Source organism: Oncorhynchus mykiss, chromosome 3, assembly GCF_013265735.2.
Source record: "Oncorhynchus mykiss isolate Arlee chromosome 3, USDA_OmykA_1.1, whole genome shotgun sequence".
Classification (NCBI taxonomy): Eukaryota; Metazoa; Chordata; class Actinopteri; order Salmoniformes; family Salmonidae; genus Oncorhynchus; species Oncorhynchus mykiss.
In genome coordinates this window covers 55,388,867-55,399,682 of record NC_048567.1, presented here as the reverse complement: position 1 = coordinate 55,399,682, position 10,816 = coordinate 55,388,867, and the positions used below count along the sequence as shown (strand labels likewise).

The 10,816-nt window shown below is 43.4% G+C and overlaps 2 protein-coding genes across 2 annotated transcripts; both read left to right on the top strand.

Moving 5' to 3' along the window:
* The first annotated feature begins 4,679 nt into the window (after positions 1-4,679).
* Positions 4,680-7,494, top strand: LOC110520233 (TBCC domain-containing protein 1-like). The gene is made up of 2 exons (XM_036974634.1): positions 4,680-5,069; positions 5,392-7,494. The coding sequence occupies exons 1-2, from the start codon at positions 4,990-4,992 to the stop codon at positions 5,747-5,749; spliced, it is 438 nt and encodes a 145-aa protein (XP_036830529.1). The 5' UTR covers positions 4,680-4,989; the 3' UTR covers positions 5,750-7,494.
* An 856-nt stretch (positions 7,495-8,350) lies between these two features.
* On the top strand, positions 8,351-10,582 carry crygs2 (crystallin, gamma S2). The gene is made up of 3 exons (XM_021584437.2): positions 8,351-8,359; positions 9,028-9,270; positions 10,166-10,582. Exons 1-3 carry the CDS (start codon positions 8,351-8,353, stop codon positions 10,436-10,438), a joined length of 525 nt encoding a protein of 174 aa, XP_021440112.2. The 3' UTR covers positions 10,439-10,582.
* The last annotated feature ends 234 nt before the right edge of the window (positions 10,583-10,816 follow it).

Sequence of the window (10,816 nt, the reverse complement as noted above, 5' to 3'; positions counted from 1 at the left end):
AATGGTTTGTGTGGCCTTGCGCTTTTTTGCTAGTGGAGCCTTCCTGTACTCAGTGGGGGATGCAGAACAGCTGAACATGGCCACAATTTGCCGCACAATAAGGAGTGTGTGTCTGGCTATCAAAGCATTAGCAGATGTCTTCATCTCCTTCCCTGGCCACAGAAGACTCTGTGACATCAAAGAGGAGTTCTATAGGATTGCAGGTAAGAGGATCTACAAATTACAGGACAACTGTTAACACATAGTAGGATACTCATTACTTTGTGTGACAGGTTTCCCCAATGTCATTGGTGCAGTGGACTGCACACACATAAGGATAAAAGCCCCCTCAGGTGCCCATGAGGCCGATTTTGTGAATAGGAAATCCTTTCACAGCATTAATGTTCAGGTGAACATAACTTTTTGATATTGTCCATTGACGAACACTCTGCATTGCCAGTGATGTGCATTGATTGGTGTAATATTCCTCATCTTATGATTTCAGATGGTCTGCAATGCTGACTGTGTGATCAGCAATGTTGTGGCAAAATGGCCTGGCTCAGTCCATGACTCCAGAATCTTTCGGGCCTCTGAAATCTATCAGTGCCTATCACAAGGTAAGCCACACAACCCCTATTTATAACCATCATGGCTGTGTCAAGAATATCACTGTGTTTATGAGGTAGTAATGATGAGATTTTGTGTTGACAGGTGAATTCTCTGGTGTGTTGCTGGGAGACAGGGGGTATGGCTGCCAGCCTTTTCTCCTGACACCTTTCACAGACCCCCAGGAAGCACAGCAGGCCTACAACCATGCCCATGCCAGGACCAGGGCCAGAGTTGAAATGACCTTTGGCCTCCTGAAGGCACGCTTTCACTGCCTTCACAAATTAAGGGTCAGCCCTGTTAGGGCATGTGATATTACTGTGGCTTGTGCTGTCCTCCACAATGTGGCCTGCCTGAGGAAGGAGAGGGCCCCCAGAGTGCCACCAGCCATGGACTGGGACAATCCGGCAATCTTCCCTGATGACGACAGTGGTCGGCTGCTGAGGGACCAATATGTGTTGAATTATTTTAGTTAGTATGTGTGCTTTCAATTTTGGTTAAATATGTCCTGCGGTGGCAGAGGAATTTGGGTTTTTTTGGGTTCGTTTTTTGACGAATTTGGCCTCTTATGATGTTTGTGCGGTATACTGTGTGTAATACAAGGCTGCAGGGAGGCTACTGCATCCATTCATTTGTCTGTTCAGTTGATGTGTATGGATTTGTCCTGCATTTATTTTAGTGTGCAGACATGCAGGGTGTGTTATACACATTCAAAGGTCTGTATATGTATCATTTTGTATAATATGCTTAGATTCTGTGCTTTCCATCTTGTAGAGTCACTGTGACTTCAGTTTTGAAAGGAGCTGATGGTTTACCTGCTTTGTTTTGTCCTTATTCAATAAAGGAACATAATGTTACACATTGTGTTTTTATATTCATATGGAATGTGTATTTGTTTATATGACAGAGTACTAGGGCCACACTGAAGAAAAAGGATAAAGTCATAAATTTATGAGGCTGGTTCTTTCTGCAGAAAAGCTACATATTGTTTTTACAGTTTTGATACTTATGACAATGTGATACTTAATATTCTGGCACATCAGCATGTCTTTGTTTATGAAACCATACTGAAGTACAATTTCACGAAATGCCCCACATCTGTCATTTTAACAACTGTCCTCCTTTAAAACAACTGGTTACAATATTATGACTTGTTTTTTTCCCCTCTGTGGCCCTAATACTCTAGCATTTTATATATAGCCTTATAGTCTATGGGAAACTGTAAATTATCTAATGATAGCAACATCATCTAAAAATCATTTTTTATCCAAAATCATTGAAATTAATGATCACAAACGTTTAAATAACAGTGGGTCTAGTTATATGTGATAACAATGTATAGTGAGCAGTGAAATAACTATTGGTTTCCATTTGTGGTGACTGCTGACTGACATTAGGGATGAGATTAAATAGATCCTGGAATTTAGCCTGGTCTGGAGCAGGCTAGCTCCACAGAATAAATCTCCATGGTAATTTATACCATAACATATCCTCCTGCCCCCTATCCATCTTTAGTGCAACCGGATTACGGATCAATTGAGCCAGGATCACCAAGATATCCTGGCTTAATCCCTTATCCTAGTTTTGTGCAACAGGCCCCAGGACGCCAGGAGGGAACAACAGAGCCAGACAACACAAACATTTACATTGGAGCAAGAGGCAGTGAAATAAATGCCATTTAGGAAGCAGTCAGTGAAAGGGTCCACATGCCCATTCTGTTACCTATAATGTTAAAAATCAGTTTTTACAACAGCTAGTTAGTTATGATACCACTTTCATCTAATACTGCAATATTGATATGAAGACCAGAACCCACCAATGAAATAGGTGAACTCTTGTTTAAAACTTTTTGGCATACTCCAAGCAGGCTGTCATGTGCTTTTTTACTGAGGAGGGGCTTCTGTCTGGCCACTAACATAAAGGCCTGATTGGTGGAGTGCTGCAGAGATGGTTGTCCTTCTGTAAGGTTCTCCCATCTCCACAGAGGAACTCTGTCAGTGACCATCAGGTTCTTGGTCACCTCCATGACCAAGGCCCTTCTCCCCCGATTACTCAGTTTGGCTGTGCGGCCAGCTTTAGGGAGAGTGTGGTAGCAGGAATACAAGATCGTTATATTTATACACCAAATGGTTGTTTTATTCTTGCCTCAAACAGTGAAAGGGTCCATAACGCCCATGTCTTCATAGTTTTTACAATAAATTGTTTTCCTTTTCAGTAAGAACAGTACCCTCTGCTCAACTCTGCAACCTCTGAACGTGTATGTGTCTTTCGGAGGGGTTGAAATAAAGTATAAGGCTGTTAGATATCTGTTAGATATCCGTGTACATTGGACAATAAAGTCATCTTTTTCTTTTTTCTTCTTTGCAGTGCCTCAGCCTGGTGATGGAGGACTCAGTGTACCCCAGAGGGGCATTGTTAGTATGTCTATAGAGGTTAGTGAGTTCTCTTGTGACTGTTTTATAGCTCACCTTTTTTTGTGGGAGAAGTAGAGAGCTATCAGGATTGAAGCATGGCTGTGTGTCTGTGACTGACCGTATTTCTGTTCTCCTGTTCTCCAGTGGAGGGCGCTATGAAGAGAACTAAGATCGCCCGGAACACCCACATTGCCCCCCCAGGCAGCAATATGGTGCTAATGTCACAGTGTTCAGACAGACCCTGGCCAAGGAGTCAGACAAGCTAGCAGTAGCTAACGTCAAAATACACTGTTGCGGTGATGCCTTATGCTTCGAACACACCGACAGCGTCATTGCATTTGGTACACCAGAATCACATTAATTTCCAATGAAATGCTACGTTTGCCTTGAAGCATTGCATTGCAAAGGCAGTTGCAATGCGTTCGGTGTGGTGCATACGTTGGATTTATTGAATGTATGCGTCAAACTGTATGCCTGGACGGCTTGACAGAAATGGTAGCAGAAGGTGAATGTTGTAACTTTTGTTACATGCATATCCAGATGATGCTGCGTACTATTTTGCGCAATGAGTCTGTCAGTGTGATGGGAGCGTTAATCTACCTGCTCTCTCCACTCAGGTCAGGTTACGGAAACCCTATAGCCTGACCCACTTAACAACCACAACAGATCAGCTTCAATAGAGACGGTAGTAGTGTTTATGGTTTGTTATTTATATAATTTCTACTTTTGACTGATGACCTTGATGATTTTCATCTCAGCCATCATTCAGTCCATCACCCAATGTTGGTGATTAGAGCGTTACTGTAGTTAACATAGTAAATCATTTATTAAGTAGTGGTGAAATGTTCTGTTATGATACGGGGCAGGGGAGCCTAGTGGTTAGAGCGTTAGACTAGTAACCGAAAGGTTGCAAGTTCAAATTCCCGAGCTGACAAAGTACAAATCTATCGTTCTGCCCCTGAACAGGCAGTTAACCCACTGTTCCTAGGCCATCATTGAAAATAATATTTTTTTCTTAACTGACTTGCCTAGTTAAATAAAGGTAAAATAATTGATTTTTTTTTAAATGGGGGGGAAGGTTAATGTTAGGACATAGACAAACACTACCCTGATACACTTCCACACGCCATCTCCAAGTAGCAGCACCAACCGAGTCAAGGGCTCTGTTCTGCCAGGAAGCCTTGATAATTCCTTAGGGGCAAGCGATCAAGATTGCTTGTCAGTCCAGGGGACAGGAGGCCAGAAGCCTCTCAGCTGGCCTTTGTTTGTTTCATGGTGTTAGTTCATCTCTTTAGTTGGGAATGCGGTTTTTGTATTTTCCTTTTTGTACATATTTATGTTTCATCATCTGAACAAATAATCATCCGCTTGGAATGGCCTACCAAGAGGTCAAGAAGGAGCTGGCCCTGGACCAAAGGTAAGGTGGCTGTCTCCTGGGTGAGTACATTTAACACCTAGTCGCACACACTTACTTCCCACGTTTATGCACACATCAAATCAGGTTACAGACCCTTTAGCTGGGCTTAAGACCCCTAGACATAACGAGAGCAACAAAATCAGTGCACTAGTTATTGGTTTCGTAGCAGTTCCTTTAATATTGCTATACTGTAACAATGTCCATTAGCTCAGGTGCGATGACATTCATAGTGGTGTGCGTGTTTTAGGTCAGTGAGCCTAAACGTCAGGGTGGTGTTTGTGGCTGGCGATAGGGTCCTCCTCCTACTGTACCATCCACGCCCTCAGCTCCACTCAGCCCATACTCCTCCCCGGGAACACTGCTCTCACCCCAGGGCCCTTCCACACACTACCCCTACCTGGAGGATCACATGGCAAGTGTGGCTTTAGCTGTGGTGCCAAACGCCTGGGACCAGCCCTTACTGCTGGGTGTGAAGGGCACCACCCCAGACCCTGGCTCCTACCTTTCCTGACGCCCGCTGAGTTTTTAGAATTGGAGGGGGACACTTGTGAGGTGCCAGGTGGACTGCCATCGATGTACCAGAAGGCCCATGAGGAGAGGGAGAAGAGTGTACAGGACTGGCAGAAGACGGTGAAGGATGCCCACCTGAACAAGTGAGTGACAGAGCAGACACAGACACTACCAGTCAGCCATTCTACCGCTTAGATTTATCAGCAATTTGACCAACGCTCAGTGAGTGGAAATATGAAGTGTATGAAGTATGAATATAATGCAGCCACTCGAAAAGTCTGTGACTACTGTGTCGCTTAATTTGCATAACAAGTGACCCAGTTGCGTTCACTAATATGATTTACAAATAAATGCAATGATTTGATGCGGAGCTAATTGAGGGGCCCAAGTGCTAATTTAAAGTGAACTCTGGTTGTCTGTTAATGTTTCTGAGTCTTGTTCCTGTAGTAAGTTGTCTGTTTTCAGAGAGTGGTGGCGTCAGTTCCAGGCTCTGGTGGAGCAGAAGTTCCATGATTGGCTGTTGGAGTCGGGACACAGACATGGGCTGGAAAGCCTTATCCCCCCCTGCATCACTTCCCAGGACCCCTCACACAGCGACAGCCTGGAGGCCGGGCCAAATGACACCAGGCAGGAAGGGACATCTAGATGGACAGTGGGGAGGACACCTTTTGCCTTGCTGACTTTTAGGGTTCTTGTTGATGGAGATCCCCATACAAAGAAGCTTTTGCCTCACAGTCAGCTGTTTGCTTCACAGCCACTGGTAGCACTAAGCCCTTTGTTTGCATGCTGTCCACAGTTCCAGGCAGGCCTGGATCTGATCTGAGGATCACTAGACTGCAGAAGGGTGGCCTGGTATACACCTCTGGCTCTGTTCTCGCCCCCTGTATGCTGTCTCGCCCTCCACTGCTGCATTCCTTCATCTAGTTGAGACTGGTGCATCCAGATTCTCTACCCTTGCACACTCACTCTCATGGATTTACCAATGGTGGGGATGGTAGAGAATCAGGACACAGGCAGTGGTCCTAGAGTACTTGGGGTACGACTACAGGGTACCTATTGTTAGCCACTCAGGTTAGATCTGCCTAGAGTCTGGTTCTTCTGCTGTGTGTACTGTACCAATTAAATAATAGGGAATCATTTAACTGTCTGTTAAATTCAGAGATTGACCTTCCAGTATAGGGGAAAGATGTATTAATGTGTATGATATTAAGTTGTTAATATGTATTTTCTGGTAGCGTAGGAGAGAGGGTGTGATGAATTTAAAGATGTATTAATGTGTATGATATTAAGTTGTTAATATGTATTTTCTGGTAGCGTAGGAGAGAGGGTGTGATGAATTTAAAGATGTATTAATGTGTATGATATTAAGTTGTTAATATGTATTGTCTGGTAGCGTAGGAGAGAGGGTGTGATGAATTTAAAGATGTATTAATGTGTATGATATTAAGTTGTTAATATGTATTTTCTGGTAGCGTAGGAGAGAGGGTGTGATGAATTTAAAGATGTATTAATGTATACATATGATATTAAGTTGTTAATATGTATTGTCTGGTAGCGTAGGAGAGAGGGTGTGATGAATTTAAAGATGTATTAATGTATACATATGATATTAAGTTGTTAATATGTATTGTCTGGTAGCCTAGGAGAGAGGGTGTGATGAATTTAAAGATATATTAATGTGTATGATAAGTTGTTAATATGTATTTTCTGGTAGCGTTGGAGAGAGGGTGTGATGAATTTAAAGGCCTGTGCCAAATTACAAGGAATGGAATACCTTTAGCACCTGAGTGCCAATCTGTTTGTGCTGTCATGGCAACTCCTTATCACTCATTGTCATGTCAAACTGTTTCAAAATGTTTGACTTTGGCAATGGGGTTGGCAAGAGCACAAACCGATCTGGGACCAGGCTAGTACGTCCCTCAGATGGGACTTTGGTCTGTAGACTATAATAGCCACCTCGAAGAAGATGGCAGAACACATTAGTGTTATGAGAAGAGAAAGATGCCTTTGAGGGAGCAGTTATATTCCGTTACATGGGCCATTCAGTTATATTCCGTTACTGTGTACTATTAAAATAAGCCTAGCATGCTCCAGAGAATGCTGATGTTGCTAGGTAACCAGGTATTTCTCTTCCTTATTAGTAATTTGCTTTGCTTCTTCGGCCAGTGTGGATGGATGAGATTGTATTATTGTTCTTCTGCCTTGCTGCTGTAGGTTAGTTCTCAGGGACTTCCCCTGTGTATGGCCTCTTTATTGTTATGTCATCTTATTGTGTTACTTTTTATTTGATATTTTACCTTAGTTTCTTTAGCAAATATTTTCCTAACTCTATTTCTTGAACTGCGTTGTTGGTTAAGGGCTTGTAAGTAAGCATTTCACGGTAAGGTCTGTTGTATTCTGCGAATGTGACAAATACAAATTGATTTGATTTGCCTTTCAATTAAATTGCACTATGTCGGCCTACCTACATGTTACAATGGAAATTATTTTCAATGTTTTCTAAGAGCACAATTTTGTTTAGTTCTCTTTTTTCTTTAGTCATGAATAAACTATTCATTTTTGCCTTGACATGCCTTTTATTGTTGAATATTGTACTTTCTTAGACACCCTGTATATCGACCTCAGCTAATGTTTAGTTATACTGTTGGACAAATCACAAACCATTACAATTAGCTGTAGCACAGACGAAATGTATAGAGATAAACTATTTTTGGCTAAGACGGGGGAGCAGATGTTGAACAATCACCTCTGAATCATTCATTGGCCCTAGAGGAGGAAGAGAAGAGTGATTGGCCTGCACGTTTGACAGATTTTCATGCTTCTTGGTTGTATTCTAGTGTAATGGACCTTGCATAGTTCAAATGTCTAATGAATGCCTCCAAGTTCACCCACACACATATTTCCCCCATTTGTGTTTAGACATGAATACGCCCGAAGAGAACTTGTGACACTTTAAACAATGGGGGCACAATATCTGTGCATCTGGGAAGAATTTGGCACATTTGGTAGACTCTTGGCCTGAGGTGATAGGCACATTGGGCATAGGCTGGGGTGGGGGTGATGGGAGCAAGCTGGCAGGGTGGCGTGTAGGGAGGGTATGTGTTTTGGTGATTGTAGGGGGCGAGATGAGTTGGGGGGCAATTCAGCAAGCCAGCAGAGAGGGGGTCAATGGGCACTCTCACCATGCTGTCATTATGCCGTAATCCCACTTCACTTTTCTGGAAAAACTGAATAGCACTAGAATCACTGACTCAATTTTTGGATCCCATTTTCATGACAAAGCGATTGTTCCACTCACTGTTTAAAAAACTGGGAGGCTGGGTATATAAAAGGGCTTGGGTGGCAGGACCAGAGGCATCCAGACTTCAGGGAGACCAGCAGACCACCGCTATCTATCAAGCCTAGCCCACAAACAATGTCCAAAATGGGCAGGGTGAGTAACAGGGATATGGCCGCTTGGCTCTGGGCAATCACTGACTCCATCAGAACAGGTTCTAATGATACAGTATAGTGGGCAGGATAGTGATTGTTTGGTGGCAGTAGCATAGCAGTGATTTTCTGTGGTGTGTTTGGTTTAGTTATGGGATGGCCCATTTTCATATTTTCTGTCAAATTTGGCTGATTTATCCTGCTGGCCATTGCCATTGTAATAACAACGTAATAGTATAATTGTAATGTAAGTGTAATAATACCAGTGTAATAGTCTCATTTGAGATAGAATGCTGGTTAAAGCTTGTCAGCACTGGTGTCCTGCAGAAATTGACATAATCTCTGCCTGTCTTAAATACACATTTTATTATAAATACAGTCTTCGATTTGGCATTCAAGTGCCATCAAAAATATTTACATTGGAGTTATTCTGTGATGGAAAGACTAACTCAAACTGATGAGTTTACCCACGTCTATGGCTTTTAGAAATAGCACTAGCTGCAAAGAAAGGCATCAGGAATGTGTTGAGTGATTGACTTGTTCTTTGGTAGGTTGGAAAAAGCAATTCATTGTGTAAAAAGGTACCTACCGTGCAGTGCAGAGCTTTTATCAAGCATATGAACTTAAGTTCAACCCACTCACTCCACTCTGGTCTCTTGTGTTCTCGTCCAGATTGTGTTTTACGAGGATAAGAGCTTCCAGGGCCGCCGTTATGAGTGTGACAGCGACTGCACCGACTTCCATTCCTACCTGAGCCACTGTAACTCCATCCGTGTGGAGAGTGGAGCCTGGGTGGTGTACGAGAGGCCCAACTACATGGGCTACCAGTATGTTCTGACCAGGGGAGAGTACCCTGAATACCTGCGCTGGATGGGCCTCAATGACCGCCTCAGCTCCTGCAAGATGATCCACTTTGTAAGTCTGCCACTGCCTCAGTCCTTAGAGCATTATAGTGAATGAAAGGAGATATCATTGTGTTTCTTCAATAACAGTATCTAGATGGGGTATGTCTGTTAGGTCTATGCCGAGCTGCCTGAATGGGGTGTACCGTATGTTGTATTATAAACCGGGTCGTTTGGGTCCTGGATGCTGATTGGCTGAAACAGAATTTCAGCCGTGTGTACATCAGACAATATATCACAGTGATGACGCAAAAATAATTGTTTACTGTTCTATTTATGTCGGTAACCAGTTTATAATAGCAATAAGGCAACTCTGGTGTTTGTGGTATATGGCCAATATACCACATCCCCTCTGGCCTTATTGTTTAATTAGAGCACAGAACACTGTACACTTCCCTTCAATGCACAGGGTGGCAGGAAGAATCAGACCTACACTTCTACTGTAGAATCAATCAATTGTCCAACTATGGTGCCGAATATGGTGGTGGAAATATTCTCTGTAACACAGGAAGCCATAAACGGCCCAAACAAAAGCAGTGAAAAAAATACAGCATGTTCTAAAAATATATGTTTCTTTTCTCATGATGGTTCGTTCAGTTTCGGACCAATCTCAAGAGTATAAAAACATTGGATTGGTGATGGGTTGGTGCATTTTGGGTCGACCAGAACATCGACAAACACACAACAATACTTTACAAACCTTGTGTGTTACTAACTATCCTTACATCCCAGCCCCCAAAATAAACCAGAAGTTGCTGAGTAAGAATCTCATCTCCCTATATATCCCTCCTTCCCCCTTTCTCTTACCCCACATCCCCTCCCCCTTCTTTCCCAATCCCTTGCACTAACCCCTCGCCTCCACCTCCACTACTACCACCCCCCCATCCCCATCCCCACCACCCCCACAGTCCTGTGGGACCCAGTACAAGATGCAGCTGTATGAGAAGGATGACTTCGCGGGCCAGGCCTTCGAGGCCGCCGAGGACTGCCCCTCAGTCCTGGAGAAGTACCGTTGGAGGGAGGTGTACTCCTGCAAGGTGCTGGATGGCTGGTGGGTCTTCTACGAGCACCCCAACTACCGTGGACGCCAGTACTTCCTGGAGAAGGGAGAGTACAGGAAGCCTGGGGACTGGGGTGCAGTCAGTCCCACTGTCCAGTCCTTCAGACGCTTCACTGAGTGATCCTCCTGACCACAACAACACCAACCTCAACACCAACCTCAACCTCAAACCCAACCTCACTATTATCATACATAATATGCATAATATGGACTTTGAATAACGCCTATCCTATTACTTTGAGTCCTTTGATTGTGACTTTACTGAGGTCTCTCTCCTGAAATAAAAACTTGGCTGGTAAGCAGATCTGAAAATGTTGGCGTTTTTGTGTGTGTCTGTGTCAGTGAATGTGTGCACCCGGAAGGTAGAAGGTGTATTCTTTTGTCCAAAATGTATGACCCTGAACTGATACAGCCCAAAGGGAGATCAACTTCTACATGCGGAATTTAGCCACTGAATAATTTGGTTCAAGCTATAAGGAATATCAAGTGAACTAATAAG

Excerpts from the sequence above, each read along its gene's own strand:
- crygs2 (XM_021584437.2), top strand. Across the intron at positions 9,271-10,165 it reads CCTGCAAGATGATCCACTTT|TCCTGTGGGACCCAGTACAA; the intron begins GTAAGTCTGCCA and ends CCACCCCCACAG.
- LOC110520233 (XM_036974634.1), top strand. The coding sequence starts at position 4,990 with ATGTACCAGAAGGCCCATGAGGAGAGGGAGAAGAGTGTACAGGACTGG. Across the intron at positions 5,070-5,391 it reads AAGGATGCCCACCTGAACAA|AGAGTGGTGGCGTCAGTTCC; the intron begins GTGAGTGACAGA and ends GTCTGTTTTCAG.